At 38.1% G+C, this 26957-nt stretch overlaps 1 protein-coding gene across 1 annotated transcript in view; it reads right to left on the bottom strand.

Annotated features, from left to right (window-relative positions):
• Positions 1-26957, bottom strand: part of LOC112395092 (protein CBFA2T1) — a 97181-nt gene that overhangs the window by 37178 nt on the left and 33046 nt on the right. Inside the window, exons 2-3 of the mRNA XM_024738153.1 lie at positions 3744-3881; positions 1497-1738 (exon numbers count right to left, since the gene is read on the bottom strand). Coding sequence (XP_024593921.1) covers positions 1497-1738; positions 3744-3881 — 380 coding nt within the window. The remainder of the gene's footprint in view (positions 1-1496; positions 1739-3743; positions 3882-26957) is intronic.

The raw sequence follows: 26957 nt of genomic DNA, 5'->3' as shown, positions 1-26957 counted from the left end.
ACATTTCATCACTCACTTGATACAATTACTGCTTTGGATTTACTTTGTGGTTCTATGATGTAACCTATTTATGTGTCAAAAACGCTTTATGCAAAACTCAAGAACAAATAAAAAGGAAAAGATAAGTGACTGACAAAAGTAACTGCAGTATGCTGACACACTATGCCAAAATCACCTTCCTGTCAGAGGAATACAAGGTGATTTGTATTCCAGAGGAATACAAATTTGTCAGAGGAAGCTGATGGATTATGAGAAATGTGAAAGCTTCTTGTTCTTAAAGCGTGGGGGAGAGGGAGGTAAGGGTTAAAAACTGAATTGCAAAATCTCTGTCAAATGTGAGATACTATGATCTGAAGCAAGTCTACGGCACTAAACTCTCACCCAGACTTTTACTTCTAGGACTTCTTTTGTAAAACACAACTGCTATGGCTTTGCCCATGATAAGTTCATGTAATAAAAATAAATGATTATATCGAGAAAAAGGAAACTGCTGCCTATCGTATGAATTTCAGTTCCATTGTAAGCCTGGATGATAAAAGGCCTGAATATGTGACTCAAAGCTTCTCTATGACTCAGTTTGCTATGGGAAAATCACCTTCCTAAATGAAACTCCTCTATTCATAAAGAAAGTCACAGGACATGTAAAAGTGATTTAGAATGCAAGAAAAGGAAATATGCTCTAATTTCCAGTGTGACAATGTACAGACTTTAATATAATGTGCCAAAATCAACACTTCTGTTCTCAAACTAATGGTTTGTGTAATTCTACCTATGGCAAAAAACTTTTTTTTTTTTTTTTAAAAAAAGCAATAAATGGTTATAAGGGGTTAAGGGATGAAGAAACCAGGGTATTATTGTTTTATGGGTAGTTTCAGTTTGGGGTGATGAAAAAGTTCTGGAAGTGGATAGTAGTGATGGTTATACAACAATGTGGATGTACTTAACGTCACTGAACTGTACACTCAGAAATGGTTAATTAAAATGGTAAATTTTACGTCATCTATTTTACCACACACAAAAAATTCAATGCTATTAGCCTTAAAAATGAAAACATAAAAGAATAATGTGTTACTTGTTATAAATTCTTGCTCACCTAGGCTGATAATAAAAACCCCCCAAAGCAACTAAGTTAAAATAAGCACCCAATTAGATTAAGCAAACCATTAACATAACAAAAATATTCTGTCATTGTTGAAAAGACACTAGCCATGCCAGGAGGATATACTTATTAAATTTTATGTACACACACATTTATGGCCAAGATAATGATAAATTTGTACAACCACATCTTCATTAGCTAAATATCAATAGGAAAAGAAATCATGGTGGGGTCAATACATAATGCAGAACTGAAACCCTTGTTACTACAGAATCATCAGACTTGCATGCAATCTCCAGGTGTAGAAACAAAATACCTGTGAGAAAGGAATCTGTATTTTGAATCTCCCCCACACTCTCCCTGGTAACCCAAACTGGGCCGATTTCCATTTGCTTACCACCAGTCCTAGTACGAGGGTGCGGACTCTCTCTCCTATTTCCGGTGAAATGTCATTGCCAAACTGCTGCAAGGTAGTGAGGAACCGTTTCAGCTTACTGAGCTGCCTGGCGCCACAGGCTGGGGGCAGCTGTTGATTAGCCAGAGAAGAAGAGGAAGAAGAGGAAGGCCCATTGCTAAAGCCATTGGGCGGTGAGGGGGCGCCATTCAAGGCTGTGGGTGAATGGCTCGTGCCATTAGTTACTGTCAGAGGGCACAAAATCAGAAAGAAAAAATAAACTTACAGAGAACATGCACAAGGAAATTACAACTAAGCATCCTGCCCTTCCAATCTAGTGAATTTGGTAATTTAAAAGCTGTTGGGCCTTTTTGGTAAAATGCTTTGACTTCACAGGATTACCAGAGGCTCAGGTACTCCATAACTAAATGGGTGGACTCCTCACACCACATGAGGATATCCTGCACAGAAGCTGATAAGAAATGGGAGCGGGCTGGAGCACAGGGACAGCCCTGCCTCCCATGCACACATATGCAAACACAGAACAAACAGCATTTTGGATGTCAGCCTTTTGTCCCAGGCTTACATCAATATAACAGAACTATTCCTTTCTAAACTGCTCCCCTAGAGAAAATGGACATTTGGTGGAGACTAAATTTATCACTGGACATTTTTAATCATGTTTTGTACACACAACTGACAGCTGTGTTTATAGAAATACGACTTTCAAGTTTTAACCTTATACCACCCAATTAGAAGGCTATTTTCTCCCCATCATATTTCTTAACCACTTCTTTAAGGAAAACACCAATTTTATGTAAGAAGCCAAACTGCATACGGTAATTATCAAAGAGTTATTTCTAGAAATCGAAAGGGGACATCTCAGTCCAACTAACAGCATGGATTGGTGGTAACTTCGTAAATTCATTTGATAAAATTTATTTGAACGTCAAGGTGATAATCCGTAAGAACTAGGCTAGAAAATTTTGCACATTTCTCACCAAAGAAAATGTTGACTTTACCATGTTAGATCTTTATCAAACCCATCTTTTAAATATAATTTTGATAAACTACCTCCAACAATAGCTTGAAGATGTTTTAAGCACCTTATTATTCTTAAAAGGTTCAAGAAAATAAAGTGGTCTCGTCCCAAATGAGTACCAAAGCAACCTCTCAAGAAATGACATCTCACTAGGACCTCTCAGAGGAGGCATATGCCTATCATTGTGGCTTTGGGTAACAACAAACCAAATACAAGATGACAGGGTTACAACTTGGCACTGTTGCAGGCCCCTGCTCCTTACATGTTTGGAAAGTTCTTATAAAAGGCAGCACAACACTGCATAAATAGCCTGGATGTGTGTTTTGCCGAACCCTTATAATCCCAAGGATCTATTTTTGCCTATTAGTTATTTTTCATTCATATACAGATTTCAGGGCACACAGTCTGTAAATAGTATTATCTGCAACCAACGGCATTTATTAGTTTCACAAATCTTTGATGATATTTTAAAGAGGACTTTCAGACGGATGAAAACAAAGCTATCTGCTATTCCTATTAAAATATACAGGAAAAAAGGGAAGTTGCTGTTCTATCAGAATATTCTGTCCTTTCCTTGGATGACACAAAAAGCAATACACTCCACTGATTCAGAACACAAGTCTAGAGCCAGGTTGAAATGGAATAAATATTTAATAAATGTCTGACAAGTTCAAGACAAGAAAGATGCTCCTTATTTCAGAAAGTTTTCTGTATGCAACTGTTGCATAGAATGATCCCTCTTTTAACTTAAGAATGTTAGATTTTAACATTATTTGTAAATAACAGAAGAAAGTGGATTAGAAGATCAGAAGTAACCTGGAAATAATTATAGCATATTAACATGTTCCAAGTCAAAACTAAAATAAGAAGCTCCTCATTAAGTCAAAGGAGAAGTTAACGTGGTAATGATGAGTTACAGACCAAAGGCAGTGTTCTTCATTCACTGAAATCACAGAAGACTACAACTTTGAAACAATAATGAAAAGGCAGGCAAATACTGGCAGTCATACAAATTTTACCCAAGATATGATAATTCTGTGCTCAATACCTACTCACTGGCATATAAATTATTTGTGTGGGGGGGGTGGGGCTTCATTTCTGCATAATACATTGATGCTGGATCTTACTGTCCCTTAATTTTTATTTGCAGAAAAAAATTTAATTTGAACTTGAAAACGGAAACAGCAAATGCAGAAATGCCTACTTACACGTTGTTGGTGTAAATGAACTGGTTCTGGGAGCTCCTTGAGTTGTTGGGGGAGGTGGCATCGTGGGAGGAGTCAGCCTAGATGGGGTCTTCACATCCACAGGTGAGTCTGGCATCGTGGAGTGCTTCTCAGTCCGATCTGGAGGATGCCACCACGATCATGTTATTTTACTCCTTAAGCACCTTAGGGTTTTTTTGGTACCTCAGTTTTATAAGAGAGGTTCATCTTTTTTACAAGCAAGGTAAGAAATCCAACATCTTCTATCAATAAAATAGGCTTATCTACTGAAGCTTAAATCAAGACTTCATCATCCAAACCCCACTTAAGAAGGTGTAGCACAGATGGCAGGACCTCATTTCTAACTGGGTAATTTTACATCTTATTGTTATTTCTGGCTTAGACAGATGCTACCTTGGTAGTGTTATATGCAACAGCACAACTTCTCTTGAAGCTGAAGCCAACATTAGCAGGAGGTAAAAAATAGATGAGGAAGTGGGACGGTAATGAACCCCTCAGACAGCTCAGAAATAACACAAATCTTAGGCTGTTATGCAGGTGGGATACTGTTAGAAGTTGGTGTTTTGCAATGACTTTTTTGTAACACCTACCATCCCCTTTCCATGCTTAGCTTTCTAGCCTAACAGATGAAGCAGGCTATGTCTCCCAGACATAACCTCTCACTTCAATTTTTTTTCGGACCTGTTTGAAAAATCACCACTACATAAATGTCACAAAACGAAGTGAAGTTATTATTGACTTAGAACTTGTGAGTTTATGATCCACCATTTAAAAAATATGAAACCTGAGAAGTCCGTGCACCGCAGCAAAGAGTAGCCCCCACTCGCTGCAATTAGAGAAAAGCCCGTGTGCAGCAATGAAGACCCAATGCAGCCATAAATAAATAAATAAATTTTAAAAATAAAGAAATAAAATAAAACATAAAAAACCAATACTTCAATTAATAATCTCAGGCAGAGTAAGAATGGAAAAGTTCCAAATTGAGAACTAAAGACCTTTTTAATATTTTTTCATGAGTATGTGACAGGGAGAAATTTCCTCATTACCCAATAATGAACATTTGCACTTCAGGACTGTTTTATACTAAGTATACTTTTCCCTTGGAATTTTAAACTTTTTTCTCAATCTGATCTACTCAAAGAAACAGATCTCCAGTTAAAAAAAAAAGTTTTCATTTGTTTGTTTAGATCCAATTTTCTACAAACATGTGTACACATGCATACACACCCCCCAAAAAATATCTGAGGCGCCTCTTGTGGCCTCAGGCACAGGTATCTCCCATTTGGAGTTTTTGAAAAGTAACGTAACACAGACTATTAATAAAGAATGGGTCTCTTAAAACATTATGATCACCATAGTGAAAAACTCTCAAAATTACTTGTCAATTATTAAAATGAAAAGCCCAAATTACTACTATGACAATTCCAAATCTACCTCCCCTTTATTCAAAGCAATTTCATAAGATTTGGGTTGCAATAGAACACAACTTTTGAAAGTTGAAATAGCGTTGACACCGTATTAGGGAAGAATGAAAATAATAATCATTCTAGTAAGAGCACTGTGAATGATGATCCAGTGACCAGTATCAGGGTCTCTATTTCTTAGTCTCTACTGCTGGCTGAATAACAATGACTGTCCCTATTGTGAATTAAGCGTTCTGAGTGAGATGATTGTGAAGATGCATGGAGAGTGTCTCTACCTTTATCGTATTGTTAAAATTTTGACCTCATATTGCTATTCCAGAACACTTAACGAGCACCAGTGAATAACTTGTTGTAGAGAAATGCAGAAGTTAGGCAGGTTTAAAACCACTTCTTTGATAGTAAAATTCATTGCACCATTTACTCACCTCAACCAACCTCAGCAACACGGGAATAAATAGCTTTCCACTTGTGTTGCAGCTGAGGGAAGAGGTACAGCAGCAAATACAAGTCTCCCTAAATAAAGGCAAATATTTCCCTCATGCCAAGGAAGGAGGGATAAAGGGAGGCTTGCCAGAGTCAGCTGGGAGATAACAGTGGGAACTGCTGGTCCATCTGGTTTTCATTCTGCTAACACTCACATGGAGCTGTTAGCGAAGGCAGTCCAGACCCACAGATTTGAAGCACGTGGTTGCACAGAGAGAGAGAAAGGAAGAGCAGGAGGGGGAAGGGGAAGTGGGAATAACAGAGAAAGAAATAAATAAGTATATGGAGCAATAGAAGGAAAGGGTGAGAAAGAGGGAACAGACCAAAAAGCAGGGAGAAAAGAGCTTGGAAAGGGAGAAAGTTACCCTGGACAGTTTCACCACCACCGAAAGCTGAACCTTGGTGGGCACAGGCCCTACCTTACTTGATGCAATTCTTGAGCAACACCTAAACTTGGAAATGTATCTTAAACACACTTTTCATTACTCTTTTTCCAGTAGCCCACACTAAGGAAAAAGGGAATAATAAACCATAAAGTTGACAGTGGGTTTCCTCTTCAGACTCTTTTAAGATAGTTTGTATTTCTTCTGTCTTCCTCTGCCCAGTTTTAGAAATATTTTTGATATATTCATAATTTTAATTTGAATACCTTTTGAATACCTGTCTTGGTCCACTTGTGTAACATGATTCCTATCCAGAATTTAATAATAATAATGCCAACAACAATTATTATAAAACGTAGATGAACAACTTTTTTAAATTCCTGAGATGTTATCAATATTTTAGGAGCAATAACCACTGAGCCAATGAATAGAAAAACACCACTACTTCTAACAGGAGTATATACATTCTCTCTGGAATACATGTATACGTGTATGTATTTAAGATTTTGACATTAGCCACATTTCTGTGATGGCTAGCTTCACTCTGATGAAATGGAGTTCCAACCCAGAGGTCCTACAAACTTAGACAAAGTGGGACCATATGTAACTCATTCTGTGCTGTTCAGTGCAATCAACCCAGGATTGAAATAGATGATGAAATAACCAGCCAAGCCTAAGCCATACACACACAAAAACGCTCTGGAGTAGAGAGATTTAAGATAAATTCAGAAAATGTGTTTCAAGTATGCTGCGTTCTGTTGCATTTGTTTTGGATTAATAAAAAAAATTTTAAAAAAACATTTTGAAATATATATTCTTGAAACTTCTATAGCAAACAGCAAAAGAGCTATGATTCAACCATAGAAGCATTTCACTCCATTTCAAATTAGAGGATATAGTAAAACCAATATTAAGTTATAATATTTCTCATGTAATTTTTTAAGTTCATGAAAATTATACCATTCTTGCATGTAATCTCTGTTTTTAGTTGGTGTAGGGGAAAGCTGACATTTACTGAAAGATTGACACAAAATGAAAAAAAGAAAGAAAGAAAAAAAATTATCAGATCAGGGAATTATTTGTTTTAAAAGAACTGACTTTACTTCTACCTTAATGATTCACACCATTTCTAAACAAGATCTTCCCTATGCGGTAAGTTTTCAACTCCCATGGCAAATATCCAACACATATGCACCAAAGATGGCTGATGCATGGAAGAAAATGTGGCATATATAAATACATTACCGATACCATTTTAATATCCAATTCAATGTCAGGGCCTTCTAGAAGTGGTATGTTTTCCATTTCCCTTTTTGTTGTTGTTGTTTTATGTGAAAAGGTATGGCATAATCTGCCATGGCACTTATTTTACTTTTAGTTAGTTCAAATAGTTCCAGATGTGTTTTTAAGGTATGAAGAACAGGCATTCTATATTTCCCTTGTTTACATACCATTCTAGAGATGATTTGTGTAAAAAGATTTCAGTATTGGTATAATGAATGGCATGACATTTTCTATCAGAGTTCATCATGTCAATTATAATAGAAGAAATATCTTGGTTTCATAGGTGTTATGGGTTGAGGAACTTTTTGGTCAATTAGTAGTTAGTCCAGAGTTAGTCTTATTTGAATAAGTGTGAGTTACAAAAGCTAGAAGGTATGCACTAAAGAGGATTAAGCCCAAGTGGAACCACAGTACTATTAATGGAAAGGCAGGAGGAACAAAACTGGTACAGAATTTGATTTTTATTTCTCTGGAAAATTTGGCAAATACAGTTCTGACAATTGAGTCATTTAGTGACTCCAGTGATTGGGTGTGAGATGTTACAAGCAACTGTCTGCAGACTGGAAAGGTAGCCATCCAGCCTTCACACCACCACCACCTCATTTCCCTGAAAAACACCTCTGGTAACATTCATTCCTGCTCAGAACCATTCAACAATGCCTAATAATAAAAGTCAAATACTAACATTTTAAGCTGGATGTACTGATACAGTGGGAAGGATATTTAGCAATAACAGGAGAACTTCCAAGTTAAGTCAGACTTGGTTGCAAATGTAGACTCCTGACCATCAGTAGTGGGCCCTCAGGCAAGTGAGTTACGCTGAGCCTCAGTCCCTCATAGGAATGAGGATACAATCCTCTACCTCATCAGGACCCCACCACAGCGCCTACTCATATTAGGTACCAACACGTGTAAGCTCCGTTCTCTTTGACCTTCCACTTCACGATCCATTTATGGGTTTATTTCCAGTGTCTTTCCCCCAATTCTATGCTGTCTATATAGGGCACCCTGACATTACTCCTTGGCTTTTCTGCCTTTATCATGCTGTTGTTTCCTTTATCTAGAAGAACCTGTCCCATCTTATACATTATTCACTGTCCATTATAGATTCCACATCCTCGTACAGCTTTTCCCAGTTGCCCCAGGTATCAACCACATCAGGTTTCCTCTGCCTCTCTTTTACCATTTATCACAGCCCATCTGTACAATAGCTGTATATGTGAATATGTACTATACACTCTAACACCCCAACCAGTGAAAATAGTAAGCAACTTGATAGCAATTTTTTTAACTGCCTCCTTAGGAAGACATTTAAAAAATAAACACAACCATGGTTTTCACTAGAAGCATGGTTACATTCCTAATTTTTACGAATCCATTCCCTATATTCCCTATATTATAGCCAGTTCAAAGATAGCAACCCTAATCTCAAGGCAGAAGACAAACACAGAACCATCAACAACATATAAATACATGAGGAAATAGAATACAGGTAATATGAGAAGATACTGAAAATCCAAAATTCAGTTCAACTGTGCAACCAACTTACTATGTGGTTTCAGGTAAGAATGAGCTGTTACCTCATGTCTTATCACAGGTGTTATATGAAGATTGCTATATCTAAAATACAAATCTGATCTGACCTACCCCCTGATTTAAAACCTTAGGGAGTGTCCCACTGACCACAGAACAAAATATATGCTCTTCAGCTTAGCTTATGTCACAGATACTGTTGAGTGCCTACTCAACAGCCCTTATCCCTGTCTTCCTGCTGAAGAGCTCTAATTTTGTTCAGGTACAAAATTTGGCGGGGGCAGATTCTCCTTGTTTTACATTAATCAGGTTATCACATTCCCCTTATCAGCAACAGGTTTCAGAGGTGAGTGTTGTGCTCCAGTTCTGGGCAATGGGTCATGAAGGGAGGTCTATGGAAAAAGTTCTAGGAAAGACTTCCTCACTCTCTAAACAGAGACCCAAGAAGAAAATAGTCCTTCATCTTCTGATAGGCACTACTGTATCTATAAGTGATTCCTTCACTTCTTTGGAGTCTACTTATCATTTATAAAACTAAGCATCCTGGAATACATGACCTCAAGGATCTTTTGCAAACTCTAATATTCTCTGGTTTCTTTTTCCAGATATGGCTTATGATCATCTCAAACATAAAGGAGACTACCCAGGGCTTCCCTGGTGGTGCAGTGGTTGAGAGTCTGCCTGCAGATGCAGGGGACGTGGGTTCGTGCCCTGGTCCAGGAAGATCCCACATGCCGCGGAGCGGCTGGGCCCGTAAGCCATGGCCACTGAGCCTGCATGTCCGGAGCCTGTGCTCCGCAACGGGAGAGGCCACAACAGTGAGAGGCCCGCGTACTGCAAAAAAAAAAAAAAGAACCATAAAGGAGACTACCCAGAGAAAATATATCTGACAATAAAGTGACCACTACACTTCCTCTGTCCACATAAATTTCTATGTCCACAAGAATATGTCTGCACAGAATTTTTTTTCCAGAAACATTAAAATTAATATCTACCTCTTGTTTTCAAATACATTTTCAATCCTCATTACTAAATCTCCATCAATGATTTGGTTACAAAATACCCTACAAAATGTCCAAATTTCCCTGTTTAGTTATCATCAAAACACTCACTTTCACAGCTCAGGTTCTTGAAAGAGTAATCTACACTCACTTTCCTTATTTCCCATTCCACCTTACGTGTACTTGGAGGGGACACCTATAAGACTTTATGCCTAGAAAGTTTCCCTCCCAGTACAGGGACTTGCCATACCCTCTAATTTCATAACTACCTTGGGCACCACCATGTTCTTTCATGACCGTGTACCCAAGATACCAGTGGCTGGTCCAGGCACAGTGCTTAGTCCAAAATGGGCAATCTCAGGAAAGGAAAACAATCCCAAGGATTGTTTCCCAAGGAAAACCGCACTGTCTACTGCCCTCCAAGTCCACAGAGCAGCTCTGTGTTGAAAAAGAAGGCACCTAACAGGCAGAAAGAAGCAAAGAAGTGGCAAGAGATCATCCTTACAGTGCTCTGTAGTAAAGTTCCTCATTCTGCTGGATCCTAGGCACCAGCTGCATCTCTAAAATTCCTACAATTTGGATCTTCCAAACAATCCTAGCCAATCAGTCCCTACTTTGCCTAAAACCTAATTTGAGTTGACTTTTCACTTAAAACCAAAGAATCCTGACTAAAATAACCCTGGAATGTAGCATGGATGTATTCTCTTAACTCCCACTTGAAACTCTTCTAAATTGTTTCTTCATTATTAATACAAGAAACACTTGTATCCTTTATCTGGCATCTTTGTAGCAGCTGACACTGTTCAGGACTTCCTCCTTCCTGAAACATATTGTTCCCAGGATACCACTATTCTAACACTCTCCTCATTTTTCTTAGGCCTTCCTGCTCCTTCTCAGTCTCTTTTATGGGTTCACCCTTCTTCAGCTCTGGATAATTACTGTTATTTTCCCCCAATGTTCCTCTTCACAGTTTCACTCTATACCTTTTCCTTAGTGATTCATTGGTGCTGGGATAGTTACACCATGGCCATTATATAGATAACTTGTACCTATAACTCTAGCCCTAATATCCTTTCCAAGTTCTGGAACCAAATATCTAGAATGCAACTCATTTCAACAGCTTGAATTCAAACCCTCATCATCCATCATCTCTCACCTGGCCTGATCAACAATCCATTGAATGGACTCCCGGATCTGACTATTCATCTCTGATCCATTCTCCAAAGACCTTTCATAATGCTAAGCATAAAATCCTGTGTCTTAGTAGGGCACAGAAAGACCTTTGTGACTCATCTGGTTCCCATCCACCCCCATGCATTCAGTAACTCTTTACTGAACTACTATGGCTCTCCAAATGACCCTGGGTCACACAGGGTTCCACTGCATTGCATCCCTTTCCTGAAATACTCTTCACCCCACCACTGCCTCGTTAAGTCCATCATTCCTTTAAAACTCCATTTGGGTGTCACTTCAGCCAGAAACAACAACCCTCCCATCTCAGGCTGTCCCAAACTCCTCCACATTTCCCTATTTCACTCTCTAGTTCCTCTTACAGCACTGATCACACTGTACTTAGAACCAACGTCATTCTCTCCCACTAGTTCATAATTTACTTAAGGGAAATTATGACATATGATTTGTTGTTATAGACCCAGCACTTGGCACAGTGCTTGACACATAGAAGGTGCTCAACACATTTAATATTTTAAATGAATATATATTGCTATAATGTCATAATGTAGGCAGATGGGGTAGGGTGTCCTTGGAGAAAAAGAACCAGATGTATGTAGCTTTTTGACATAAGAGAAGCCATTTTAGACCTAAACCATTTTGTGATCTAAGCCTGGCCACAATGCTTGTCCCTGAATAGGTCTCAGTAATTAATGAGTTTAAGGCAACAAAGGAATGCAGGAACAGAGGAAAAAGCAGTCAAGAAACAATAGCTCAGCAATAAATCAGAGTCCTAGTTTCTCCTCAAGGGATATACATAACCATCTTATACATATCTTGGAGTTGTTTTACAGGAACTAAGCCCTCCAATCCAGGTGGAGAATGGTAAGGTAAGACCCCAGAACCTAAAGATGATGTTGACATTTTCTGACCCTCGTGAATTCAATCAACTAAAGCTTAGATTCTGTCACCCTCTGCCCCAGTTCTATGTAGAATTCTCCTCTGCTCAAGCCCCATCATGACTATGCATGTAGCTTAAAACTCCCCCAGTTTTGCTGTTGGGGAGACACTGCTTTGGGAAGGATCTCCAGTGTTCTCCTTACTTGCTGCAAGTAATAAATCCTTCCTTTTCCCAATCTTTGGCTTGGTTGTGTCTTTTGCAACACCCATCAAGAGGGGAACCCAGTTTTCAGGTAACAATAAGGCATGCCTTTAGTCACAATTTTGAAACACTAGAACTTTCAAGAGACATAACAGATTTAACTTAAGATACAATCATCTACATCTTTTTTTCCATCCTTAAAAAAAATCCTAAAATGAATTTCTACATTAAGTAACCAAATATAAATCTTTGAACTGGATTATTGAGTTCATCAGCTTTAAAATGCCTTTCAGCAATCACAATATATTTCCTAAAACCTTTTATATTAGAAAAGGAGATTTGTAAGGCAATTTATACATGTATGACATAGTCTCCAAAAGCTCCCTTTTTTACAATAATAGTATCAGCGTAGTCATACATCATACATATGTACATTCAAAACAAAGAAAAAAAAACATATTATCAACCAAAACCAATTTTTTCCACATTTCAAAGTTTTCCTGTTGCTTGTCTATGGATTGGTAGGATTATAGATTATTTTTAGTTTCTGTTATCTTTCTTTTATTTAAAGTTATGCAATAAAAATGTTTTATTTTTACAAGGAAAAAAAAAAAACCCACAAAAACCCTTAGGATAAATCACCTAAAATCAGGCATTAGGCACTATGCCAAATGCCCTGCATGCTTTACCTCACTTTAAAATCTCACTATGAAAGGTACTACAAATTTGACCACCTTATATAAAGGAAGTGAGGACCAGAGAGGGTGGATAATTTGTTGAGGTTACAAGCTAGAACTCACTCCAGGTCTTCTCAGAGTTCATTATCATCTAAAACTAATATTATTTTATATAAGATCTGGAAAACTGAAATAAAGAAACATTCAGTAAATATTAAATCTAGAGACAGCATTATACTAGAACTGCACCTTCCAAAACTACTGTACTAGCCACATGTGACCATTTAAATTTTAATTAATTAAGACTAAACAAAATTTAAAATTTAGATCCTCAGTCACACTAGCCACCGTTCAAGTGCTCAACAGCCATGGTGACATGGCTACCATACTAGAAAGCCCAGTTATAGAGTATTTCTGTCATCATAAAAGGACAACACCGTAATCAAATAATGGCTCTGAAATGCTACACTGAGGTGGATAGACCTAGAGTCTGTCATACAGAGTGAGGTAAGTCAGAAAGAGAAAGACAAATACCGTATGCTAACACATATATATGGAATTTAAGAAAAAAAAAATGTCATGAAGAACCTAGGGGTAAGACAGGAATAAAGACACAGACCTACTAGAGAATGGACTTGAGGATATGGGGAGGGGGAAGGGTAAGCTGTGACAAAGCAAGAGAGAGGCATGGACATATATACACTAACAAACGTAAGGTAGATAACTAGTGGGAAGCAGCCGCATAGCACAGGGATATCAGCTCAGGGATATCAGCTCGGTGCTTTGTGACTGCCTGGAGGGGTGTAAAACCAATTTTTTCCACATTTCAAAGTTTTCCTGTTGCTTGTCTATGGATTGGTAGGATTATAGATTATTTTTAGTTTCTGTTATCTTTCTTTTATTTAAAGTTATGCAATAAAAATGTTTTATTTTTACAAGGAAAAAAAAAAAACCCACAAAAACCCTTAGGATAAATCACCTAAAATCAGGCATTAGGCACTATGCCAAATGCCCTGCATGCTTTACCTCACTTTAAAATCTCACTATGAAAGGTACTACAAATTTGACCACCTTATATAAAGGAAGTGAGGACCAGAGAGGGTGGATAATTTGTTGAGGTTACAAGCTAGAACTCACTCCAGGTCTTCTCAGAGTTCATTATCATCTAAAACTAATATTATTTTATATAAGATCTGGAAAACTGAAATAAAGAAACATTCAGTAAATATTAAATCTAGAGACAGCATTATACTAGAACTGCACCTTCCAAAACTACTGTACTAGCCACATGTGACCATTTAAATTTTAATTAATTAAGACTAAACAAAATTTAAAATTTAGATCCTCAGTCACACTAGCCACCGTTCAAGTGCTCAACAGCCATGGTGACATGGCTACCATACTAGAAAGCCCAGTTATAGAGTATTTCTGTCATCATAAAAGGACAACACCGTAATCAAATAATGGCTCTGAAATGCTACACTGAGGTGGATAGACCTAGAGTCTGTCATACAGAGTGAGGTAAGTCAGAAAGAGAAAGACAAATACCGTATGCTAACACATATATATGGAATTTAAGAAAAAAAAAATGTCATGAAGAACCTAGGGGTAAGACAGGAATAAAGACACAGACCTACTAGAGAATGGACTTGAGGATATGGGGAGGGGGAAGGGTAAGCTGTGACAAAGCAAGAGAGAGGCATGGACATATATACACTAACAAACGTAAGGTAGATAACTAGTGGGAAGCAGCCGCATAGCACAGGGATATCAGCTCAGGGATATCAGCTCGGTGCTTTGTGACTGCCTGGAGGGGTGGGATAGGGAGGATGGGAGGGAGGGAGATGCAAGAGGGAAGAAATATGGGAACATATGTATAACTGATTCACTTTGTTATAAAGCAGAAACTAACACACCATTGTAAAGCAATTATACTCCAGTAAAGATGTAAAAAAAAAACAAAAACAAAAACAAAAGCTCCATGGGAAGAGTCCATGGAAGTGTCCATGCAGCCTGAAAGTGTGGGGATGGGGGGAAGGAGTGCCTTTGGCCTCATCTTAAACACCTCCCATTCCCATTCAGATGTTCCATTTGTTTTCTAGGTTGAGCTTCTGCATATGATTTCATTTGATGGGTAAAAGGAAAAATAAAAGTTTGAAACCCAATGACTAAGTTAAGTGAGCTCTGAGGAAGCAGGAGAATAAGTCACTCAGTCCAAGTAATCAGTAAACATTGGGATAACTATGCTAATGAGAACAATGCCAAGAGTTCAGTCCTGGAACAAGCTGGTCAGTAGCTGAGTCAGCAGATGGTCCAGAAACAGGGATGACTGCCTAAAGCAGGACATCATGCCTTTAAAGAGCATGAGTTAAGATGGAAGATGGCAAAAGAATAAGGTAAATCCATACTAATCTATCACAATTTCTAGAAAAATAACTTGAAAAATCTTGTGTCATCTCTTATAGGGACAATGAATTTCCCTTCACTTCCTCTATAGCACTTAAGCAGCTAGTACTTGAAATATTTATCTTGTTTTTTAATGTTTCCCCAATCACAGTGTCAACTTCACAAATGCAGAAAATTTTGCACTATTTCGTTAACTCCAGCTTCCACAGCATTTAGAAGAGTGCCTGAAACGGCAGGCACTTGATAAAGGTTTGTTGAATGAATGAATGAAGAAAGTAAAAGCAAGGAAAAAAGTAAAGCGAGTTTCTGACAGAACAGGCAGAGACATATTAGTAACTCTATGGTTACCCACAGTGGGCCAGAGGATGAGTAAGCAGACAGGAGACATGCTGAAAGCACACACTCATTTAAATGGAGTAGAGGCCCAACATAGTCTAAACCAGTTCACTCATTTTTGACAAAGATGACCTGAAGCCCACCAAGAGAAAGCATCATAAACATTAATAAGTACCCAAATGGTGGTTCTAGTTAGAAAAATCAATTACTAATTTCATAAAGTGTGCAAAGGAATGTGGGTCTTATGAAGACTGGTAGACTCCAGGCATTAATTGTATGTACAAGCTCCTTAGAAATGTCATCTCGCCCACATATGTTATTACCTTCACTCCAGTGATTCTGCTTCAGAGTCTAATAACCACTTCCTGGAGGTAGCTCCTGGAGCCACCAAGGGGATATCAAGCAGCCTGGGGTTAACTATGGTACTTTAACCAGCATAGTTCCACATTAATCTGTTTTAAGATTTAATGTATTTTAAGATTTCGTTTGGAAAAAAGGGACCTCTTGTTTAAGAAAGACAAGTTTGAAACGGCTGGCACAGGCAACTAGCTGAATGTTTGCTGAATGACTGTGATAAAAACACTAAGGAAAAAACCACAACTCCTAAATACATAGAAAAGTAACTCCTGCTTGCATAAAGAGCAGAGAAAGACAAAGGCATCATCACCAAGGGCCCATAAATTGAACATAAGCATTTATGTAACACCCTGCTGCCAAAGTGCAGATTATTCCAGAAGGTGAAAAAAAATCATTAGGTAGTGATCCAAACCTTTAACAATCTCAAAATACACACAATTTTTTACTCCATCAAGATTTGTCTTATTTGCCAATGACAAAGAAGGCTATAGAGCCAGCTCTGAGAGCTGTCGCAGAAAAATGGCGGCATACACATCCAGCTGCAGTCAATTATGATTACCCAGATAAGACTTAGTAAATCTAGGCAGAAAATTAAGAAGGTGCGCAGAGTATGTACCCGTGACTAAATCACAGACAAGCAAATAGCAGAAGCTCAAATGAATATTTGTTGAATTTAATTGAATGTACTCTTAAAAATAACCAATCGGTACTGTTAGTGTAGACTTCACATAATAAGAAATGGGAAAGCACAGAGAGTTTTTAGGCAGCTGAATTATATACTCATTTTTATATTATAGGTATATGTGGAGCAGAGAATAAATAGGGTAAGAAAGGCAAGAGAACTGGATACCAAGAGTGTAGGCAAGAAATGATACAGCATCCAGCATGCAAGCGGCCCTAAGAATGGAGAATAGGAGGGAGATTCAGGAGACATTTTAAAAATCTGTGTCAAATTCACAGAGCTTCGCAACAGAATAAGATAAACCTTGAGTAAGTAGGAATCTAGAGGTGCATGGCAATGTCAAAAAGCAAACCCAAACACAACAGGAAGAACCATTTGGAAAAAAGTTCCGTTACATCATAGTGACTTGGAGGGATTCCTGCAACACTCTGTTGTTCATATATAAAACACATTAAACATCTTCCTCTCCTCCCACAGGTGCCACCATCAGATTATTCTCCCTCCTAAACGTGTTTCTCCATCTCCATCACCATCCTCGGGCACTACCATCTTTCACTGGGACTTTTTCAGGAGCTAATCTTCACAACCCCTCACCCCGTAATGCCATCTGTTTACCATACAACAGATGGAATAATCTTGTCAAACACAAATGTATTCACTCGTCTAAATAACAGCATTTATTCAAAAATATCTGAGCCATCTACAAAGTGCTAGGTACTATTTCATACAACAGGGAGAAGGCAATAAAACAAAGGGAAATCACTGCCCTCAAGAATTTTATATTCTAATGATCAGATCAAGTTACTACTCTAAATACTTTAAAGTGTTTCAATGGTTTACCATCACACTTAAGATAATATCCAAAACCCTTTAAGTGACCTAGAACAGTAGATAGACTTAGTCTCTGCTTACCTCTCCTCTCTTACCTCACATCTCATTGGTTTAATCAGTTGCAAGTTTCACCTCACCTCGGGCCTTTCACTTAGCCAAGAAAACCCACCTCGGCTCAAATTCACTTACTCAAAGGTGTTCCTGATCCCCCCTCCCCCCCACCCCCTGTGTTATAAGCTCTATTGTACCATCTAACTGTTGCTTACAGAGCTTACAGACACTGTTAAAAATAATTGTACAATTACTTGTTGTCTAACACCCGCTACCAGACAGGACAATGCTCCATAATGGCAGGGCCAGCATATCATTTCAATATCATATCAACTCAGTCCCAGAATTTATCACACTGTTAAGAACCTAGTATAAGTAAATTGTGGATAAAGACATTTTCTATTTAAAAATACAGATGTGGAGGTACAAGTAGAGCAAAGCAACTGGATTCCTTAGTTCCCTTAAAAGGAATTTCAAAATTTCTTCAATGATAGAGATAATAAAACAATGGTGATAATAATAGAACCAGTCTCTCAAATTCATACTTAATCCCCACTGCAATGGGGCTTCCACCAACACCATTCCACTCAAACCACTCCAGCATAGGTAACTTTTTTGTGGTTAATCCAAAAGATATCGATCAATCTTTATCTTACTTGAGCTCTCAGCAGTCTTCGATCTGTCCAGCCACTTCTTACTCCTTTTCTCCTGTAGTATCATTCTTCTAGTTGTCACTAGGAGTTTCACTGAGTTCTCTAGGACCCTGGCCCCTCCTACGAGCCAGGGTCTCACCTTCTCCTCTTAACTGCCTTCAACCCCTCTGCTCTCTCCTGGGAACCAGATGAGTTATCTAACTACTTGCTTAACAGCTCTACCCAGATATCCCATTGACAGCTGTATTTAGAACCAAATCTAACATCTTCCTGAGGAAATCTGTGCCTCCTCCTGTACTTCAATCTCTATCTCCAAGCCCAAAAGGCCACAATCACCCTAAGCCTCCTCCCTCTGCACCATCCTCCTTCCACATCCAATCCATGCCCAGTATCTTATCAATTCCACTTCTAAATGTTGACACTTTTAGGATCCACCCTCAGTTAACCTCTGACTTGGGTTCAGAACCTACAGAGCCTCTGAATGGTTTTCTTTACCTCTAGTCCCTCTCTGCTCAAATCTTCTCCTCTTTGCCTCCAGAGCAATATTTTTAAAATATGAATCTGACAAAATCTTCTTAAAATCCTTCTACAATATATAATCTATTTAAAATCTTTCTACAATTTTAAAAGTCGGTCAGGGAAAAGAATGAAGGTTCTTCTCTTAACTCTGTATCTCCGATGTCTAAAAAAGGACCTTATACACAGTAGGTCCTTAGTTTGTTGTATTAAGCCATTTAAAAAAAATTAAATTTTCAAGATGTCCATTCTACTCCCCTTTGGTATATACTGTAATCATCAAATATAAAGCAATCCCAACTAAAATACTAATAATTTTTTCCCAGAATTTTACAAATGTCTTAAAAGTTAATTTGAAATAAAAATGAAAATAGCTAGGAAAACCAGGAAATGAAATGTAATGAGGAAACTGAATCTAACATTTGTTAAAATGCACCATACAACTACAATTTGAACAATGTACTACTGGTATAGAAACAGATAATTCAGCAAAATAAAAGCTGAAAAGCAGAAAAAATATAAAGCTCAGAAATGACTATATATCTAAGAATTCAGTATATGGTAAAGATGACTTCTAATATTAGTGAGAAAATGATAAAGCAATTCAATGAACTTTCTTTGGAACTACTAGACAACAATTTGGAAAAAAAATGAAGTAAACCCCTGTCTCATATACAGAGTCATTCACTTCCTATATGAATAAAACTTTAATATAAAAATAAAAAAAATACTAAATATATAGGCATATACTTGTTTACACTTAGGATTGGAAAAGAGAGTCTAAGCTATAAGAAAGGCAGAACCAATAACGGCACTTATTAATAAATTTGAGTACAGCAAAAAAATACCATAAACGAAGTAAAAGGCAAGCAACACCCAGGGAACAAATATTTGTTATGTGACAACAATGAATTGATATCCTTAATATATAAATAGCCCCATCGAATCAATAATTAAAAGTCAAAAAGCCCATCAAAAAAAAGATTGTAAAACAGCAGGAATAGGAAGTGCACAAAAGAAAAATAAATGACCTATAACCCTATGGAGAAAAAACTTTAACCTCACTAGTATTTTTTTACATTATTAAAACAAGATACTCTTTAATCTAACAGACTGACAGATTTTTAAAAATGATAATGTAGTATTACAGTACAAACTGGCACTTTTAACACTTTTGTAAAATGATACCCATTTTCCTATAGGACAATTAGGCAATATGTACCAACTGCCTTTAAATTATATATATCCTTTAATATACCAATTCCACTCTTTAAAAATTATCCTAAGTAAATAATACCAAGTGTACAAAGATGTTTATAAAGAAGAAGACTGGAAATAACCTAGTTGTCCAACAATGGACATTTGGCAATTCAAATTCTAATAGAACCATACAGTAGAACATGATGATGTGTATATTTACATGGAAAGATACTACAAAGATACCTGCTTTGCAAGATCCTGTTTAAAAAAACAACTATTTTAAGACAGTTATAGATGGATGGATGTGTCTGTATTTGTGTTCACAGGTAAAAGTCTGGAAGGATATGCATACAAAGGATCTATATCAGAAATATTAAGAGTGGCTATCTGTTAAATCAGTGGTTCACAATGGGGCAGAGCTTTCAAATATACTGTCAAACAGTCATGCTATAAAAAGCCTTTTTCTTTTAAATTTTTTGCTCAGTTTTAACACTGTATTTAAACAATTCTAAGACCCCTTTGTTTTTTCTTTATATCATCTCTGAAACTGGGATAAGTACTCTAAAACCATGGAATCAAAACATTATTCATGCTTAGTCGCAGCACTTTTTTTCTGGGAGCACTTTTTTACTTGTAAAATAACCATGGGCCTTAAAATCAATTTAGATAAAATATAGCACACGTAGATTTTTCTAGAAATGAAACTAAATGTGAAAAAAATTAAGGTAAAAATATACTTCGCTCTATTTGGAAGTCTACCAAGGCTGTTCAGCTTCAGTTTGAAGGGGCAAAAAATTGGGATTCAAGACAACCAAAAGGCGGAGGGGAGGAGTCAGGAGGTAGGGTTCTCTACAGGGGCTGTAGCACAGGAAAACCCTTGAACATGTCACAAAGGTAGAAAAAGTGCCTTATTCACCTCAGTATCCCAATCATCTAGCAGAGCCTAGCACCAGTGTTTATTGAGTAAAGGGATAAATGCTCTTTTAGTAATAAAGAAGTCCACAGACAGTACAGACAGAAAGGAAAAGACCTACAGATCACTTAGCAGGGGAGAATCCAGAAGTATAGTAGCACACCATGAGAGCAAAATCCCCGAATAAATGATCAAATTCTTTATAAACCGTTCAAGGAGCACCATACAACATAACAGAACCCTCCACTTAAAGCAGTTTCACTAAGTTGTCTAGAGAAGGGTTCCCAAAGATAAGTTTGGACTGCCTATGAATTATATTAGCAAATTCTTTGCATATAATAATATTTACACACATGGGAACTGAAGGTTATGTGTTTAAATGGACATTTCTCTTTGACTTAATATGGTCAATATATAAAAAGATTAAGTCTATAAATTCTACACAGTTGGGTTAATTTCACATTTACTATTTCTTAATAGATTCTGCCTCAGTTATAATACAATTTTTCATGGAGGCCCATGACCTTATTTAAATTAATAAAGTAATTCAGAGAAGTTACCCTAATTAATTCTTGCTAATAAATACTCCCTAAGGACAGAAGCTCAAGTTCTGTTTACTAAAGAAATAACTGTATATGTATATTCAAATGCATGTAAGTAAGTCCATTTTCCCTTATATCAAGACACTTTAAAAGCAATCATATCTTTTAATCTCAGGAAGACCATCAGGGAACCAAGAACTATAAAATTCTATCTGGCTACAGTCTGAATGACACATTTTTACATACACACCACCTTAAGTTCTAGGGATGTGCCTCAAGTAGACATGTAAATAAATTCAAGTTATTGAGTCCTTAATGTAGCCTCATCTATACATATACTTTAAATGTGGGTAAATATGTTATTAAATTAAGATGACAGTCTAAATTCCCATCCATTTACTAGGAATCATTTATATTTCATATAGCACTAGAGATGTCTTCTCTGAATTTATGAAGAATTATAATGGGAGGAAATCAAACCAAACATTGATGGACAACTGCAAAGAGCATTCCATGTACAAATGAAAAATGTTGCTTGCAAGAGATATATAAGATCATTTTCAAAAGCACGACCTTCTTGATACTCTTTGTCAGATAAATTAATCACAAAAGTAATAAATGTCTAAATACTAAGGAAGCTGTTCTCATTCAAGGTTCACATTATTATTAACTTGTTACTAACAATAACTCAAATTAGGATATACCCAAAATCACCCCTATGATAATATCACTACTACTACTTCCTTAAAAAGGAAAGGAGTAAAATTTTTGGCACATGGCGAACACCAGCACAGAAGTCCACTCTCATTGTGAATGTTGTCATTCCTTGAGCAGCAGCAAGAAAAAGATGCTGGGAATCTCTGTCTTGAGGGGTCAAACCAGTGCTTATTATTACGTGCCGTTCCCTTCTCAACATTACTGCCCAGGATACCTCAGGAAAGTTACTGGAGACTAATAAACCATTTCACAACTCTTCATCATCTCTCTCTGAAAAACAATAATTTACTAGTACAAGCTTAGATTTGCAAGAAAACACTAGCTTTTACCCTGGTAGATCATATTTTATGTCTACTTGGCCTGACTCCAGGCAAAATTATGAAGTCAGCGACGTTTACCTTCAGTGTCTCCCCTTTCTCTTTGGTTTATCTTCCTTTCAGTACCTCCCACTATTCCTCACCCACGAGAAATCTGTAACTCTTATCCTACCCCTTAAAGACAGTAAATTGCGACACCCACCTAGACCCAACGTCCAGAGCTTCAGATCTGTCCCAAGTGTCTACTTCTGGGACTAAAGTTGCAGTAATCATATAATGGCAGTAACTAATTACAGTGGCACGCGCACACACACACACACACACACACTTTTCCTCTTTTAGTGACTCAGAATTACCTGAGTTGAGGGGCAGAGGGAAGGGTAGAGGAAATGCAGAGAGAAACACCATGCAGTCGAATGGGGGAATTTATCTTGTTCCTCTCTTCTGCCCCGCCCTGAACACATTACTGAGTGCTCAGTAACACCTAACTCTTTAACAAACAAACATGGTCCTTCTCTACCTTAATTTGAAGGATAAGCTGTTATAGGTCTTTTATAGCAGCAGTTGCCAACCTTTTTGGCACCAGGGACCGGTTTTGTGGAAGACAATTTTTCCATTGTGCAGCGGGGGGGAGGCATGGTTCAGGCAGTAATGGAACAATGGGGAGTGGCAGATGAAGCTTCGCTCGCCTGTCACTCACGGGTGGGGGGACGGGGGGGCGAGGAGGCAGTTGGGGATCCCTGTTTTTAGGGCCTTCAGGAACCAAGGAAGTATCAGTGGGAAGGACAGGACAGTATCACAAACAGTTCTAGGCAGTTACATACTGAAGGATATAATCCAATGTCTATGGAACACCTATTTATGAATATGATAAATACTAGAAAGTTACTATTTTCCTTCTCCCCTCTACAAATGGTCAGCTCACTTTCATCTTTTCTATTTTCAACATCAATGTCACCTCCTGCGGGCATCAATCCTCCCCTGGCCATCCAATCTCAAGCAGGTTTTTGTGCCCCTCTGTTTCCTTCACATATTTGGAAAACTCAAAATTCTTTTACATCCTTTTCGTTGGGAGTTTAGTGGGCTCCCACCCCAGAATCCCAGCCCCAGCACAGTGTCTGGCACAGAAGTACTACAAAAGATCTGCTAAAACAAAATTTTAAAGACAGAATTGTAACTTTCAAAGGGGCAACAGTAGAATGTGAACTAGTTATAAAACCAGTAAGAAAAGAAACAGGGAGATGTCATGAACCAGAAACACAAAGGGAAGGTTAATAACCATGAGGTCATGCTAAGGTCAAGGTTAGATGGGCGGTGTTATAAAGCAAAGAGGAAAAGCTGAATGGGACACAGAAAATGAAGAAGGCTTTCCAGATTAAATAAGCCTGAGCATGTCCAGCCTGGTTGGGCCCCAGACAAGATGAGACAAGAAAGACAGTAAAAAATGAGGGTGCATTAATTAATCTTGAAGACATCATTTGACTTGCCTCAATCCTCCAGCCAAACTCTGATAACCTCATGCCCTATTTAAGCAAATATAGTGAGGTTATCAGGCATAAAGCCCTGCAAACCTCACCCTCAGAACTCCTGCTTATCTGCACCTGAATCTTGAGTTTCAGAAGAGGCAACTTCTGTCTCTAGAGGCTTCACTCTACCAATCATTCCACCCTCTCCTTAACCTGAGCTTGTCTCCTAGAACCTAGGCATGCTCAAATCTCTCCCACCAAGAACAAACCAACCCCTCTCTCCATGTAGATGGTGTTTACTCCATCCTTCCACTGGCAGGCTTCTGAAGGGTAGACCTCACTGGCTCTGTCTACGTCATCTCTTCCATCAACTTTGCAACGCACCACAAACAAGCTCCAACAAAGGGACAGAGATTTACTGGTAACTATTGATATCTTCCTTCCAGATGGCCAAATCCAAAATGCAATCTAACCCCTCCCAATTAACTCCTGGTCCCTCTGCAGCATTTCACACTATAGACCACTCCCTCCATGAAACTCTTTGCCCCCTGATTTTAATGAGACCTGACTCTCAGATGCCCTGGTAGTCACCAGGGTTCTTTTCGAGGCTTTTCTCTCTTCACACCATACATTTGCCTCCATTCCAAAGGTTTTAGCTATCACCTCTGACTTCAAATCAAGATTTCCAGTACACACATCTCTACTCAACAAACCTGTGATCTAGCTCCCTATGGAATATCTCAGCAGTCATATAACAGATAAACCTGAAACTTAATGCTCTCTTGATGAATTATTCACTATTCTGGTTGATGGCGAGCAGTTGTCCAAATAAGAATTCAGAGTCATCCTAGACACCAAGACTCCCCAGTCCCTGGCTCCACATCCAACTGATGTATTAGAGCCCTTTGGTTCTCTCTAGTTATAGTACCTCTAGAGCCTGCTGATCCCAGCCTCCTTTTCTTTTTCACTGATACTGAAGCCAATCATCATCCTATCTCACCAAGCAGACTGCAGATTTCATCTTCTTCAAGTTACCTTGTACATCACTTCCAAAGTGATATGAACATTCAACCCAACAATATGATCCCTCTGCTTAAAAGCCTCTAGTTACTTTCTTTTCTGCCACTCCAACCTACAAGACAGATGTCTACTTCTGATACTTCCTCATGCTGTAAGCTCTAGCCATGCTGGTTCATGCCTTACCATTCCTGTTTTATGTTCTTCCCTGTATTTAAAATGTCCTCTGGCAACAAGAAGCTTGTGATCCTTCAAGACACAGAAGAAATGCCACCTCTTCCATGAAGGCTTCCCTCATTACCCTTGTTCCACATTCAAATTAGAGAGAGATGGTCACTCCCTTCTTTAGGCTCTACTTTGCATATATCTATTAGAGAACTTAGCATCATCCCATTGTGCTTGCAAGTGTGTTTCCAGGTGTGTAAACTATGCACACATACACATACATTCCTTAGAAGACTAGGCCCACATCTTATTGATTATTCCACCCCAGCATTCTGCACAGAGCCTAGTAAGTAAATGCTTAGTAGCTGGCTCTGAATAAATATTCGATGGCAAACTGCTGTAAGTCAAAAACACTAGGATTTAGGACAGCAAAGGAAGGAAAGTCATCAAGTTAAAAAAAGAAAATCATACAAGGTGAGAAAGAAAATAGCATTTCTACATTAGATCCTGCCCGGAACCAACTGGGAGTTAGAAGGTCTGGCTCTCTGCACTCCAAAGCTCTCTGCTCCTTCCCCTGTCATAACACAACACACATCTTATTGTAAATAACTTTATGTGTGTCCTCCTTGCTTGGGTGAAATATCACTACTATTACTGTCAAAATATCTTAATAGCAATTATATTTTTGAGCATTTACCAATGCCAGGTACCTTGCTAAATGCTTTATGTATGTTAACTCATTTAATTTTCACAATAGGCCAGTGCTGTGAATGTTATTAATATTACCATTTTACAGATGGAAAAACTGAGCCTTAAAAAGATTAATCAATTTGCCCATTGTCCTATAGCTAGTGAACAGGAATCAAAGCCAAGGAGTATGATTTCAGGGCCCATGCTCCTGATTCAGCTACTATACTATACTACTAGCGCCCCACCCCCACCCCGCCAATAACCCATGATCAAATACATAAATAAAGGCCACCAGGGATCTAGGAAGGCACAGGCTATGTTTGGCTTATTTACTACTTGACACATAGTAAATGCTCAGTAAATATTTGCTGGCCGACTGGCTGGCCGAATAAAAGATTATTTAAAACTTTGTGCCTAATATATATATATACATATTTTTTCTATAAAATGAAGGTGTGGTCCTTTAAGATTTCTTTCAACTGTAAAAATTCTATGGTTTTAGTATATGCAGGTAAAGTGCCTGCTGCCTATGATACGGTGATGACACATTGGGAACAGTACAGACAGGTAACTAGGAGCGTGGGTTGTATATCAGCAGACCTTGAAAGGAATCCTAGATTCCTAACCAGGGCAAATTCCTTGATCTGTGAATCTTTATTTCCTCACCTTAAGATATGGGTGGTCCTAGCAACTGCCTCAGTAGGTGATTTTGAGGATTAAATGAGAAAATATGCATGTGAAGCACTTACACAATGTCTAGAACTACTCAAACACTAAATAAATGGCAGCTATTACTGCAATACTCAGAATCAGATATTGACTGATGCACTCACAAGAAGAGAAAAGGTAAGCACCTGCTCATGAAACAAACGCAGCATTCTCACAGGAAGACTATGTCGTATTTCATTATTTTACTGTCCAAAGCTACATCTTTGGATTCAGCATATGAGTTAGAAAGAGAAGATTTAGCAAACAACTCTATTTTCATTCAAAATTGTGGGTTCTGTCTTATTCCTTTCCCTTGTGTCCCTATTTGTTCATATCCAGATAATTCACCCAGACCTCAGTCTCTCCCATTTCTCATTTCTCTCATTAGAAGACATTTCTTCCTCCCCTTCCCTTCCCTTTCTTCCTTCCTTCCTTTCTTCCTTTCTTTATGGCTGTGTTGGGTCTTCACTGCTGCACATGGGCTTCCTTTAGTTGTGGCGAGTGGGGCCTACTCTTAGATGCAGTGTGCAGGCTTCTCGCAGTGGCTTCTCTTTGTTGCGGAGCATGGGCTC

The sequence above is a fragment of the Neophocaena asiaeorientalis genome, unplaced genomic scaffold (assembly GCF_003031525.2).
Source record: "Neophocaena asiaeorientalis asiaeorientalis breed wild unplaced genomic scaffold, Neophocaena_asiaeorientalis_V1.1 scaffold1000, whole genome shotgun sequence".
NCBI lineage: Eukaryota > Metazoa > Chordata > Mammalia > Artiodactyla > Phocoenidae > Neophocaena > Neophocaena asiaeorientalis.
This window is presented reverse-complemented; position numbering and strand designations above follow the sequence as displayed.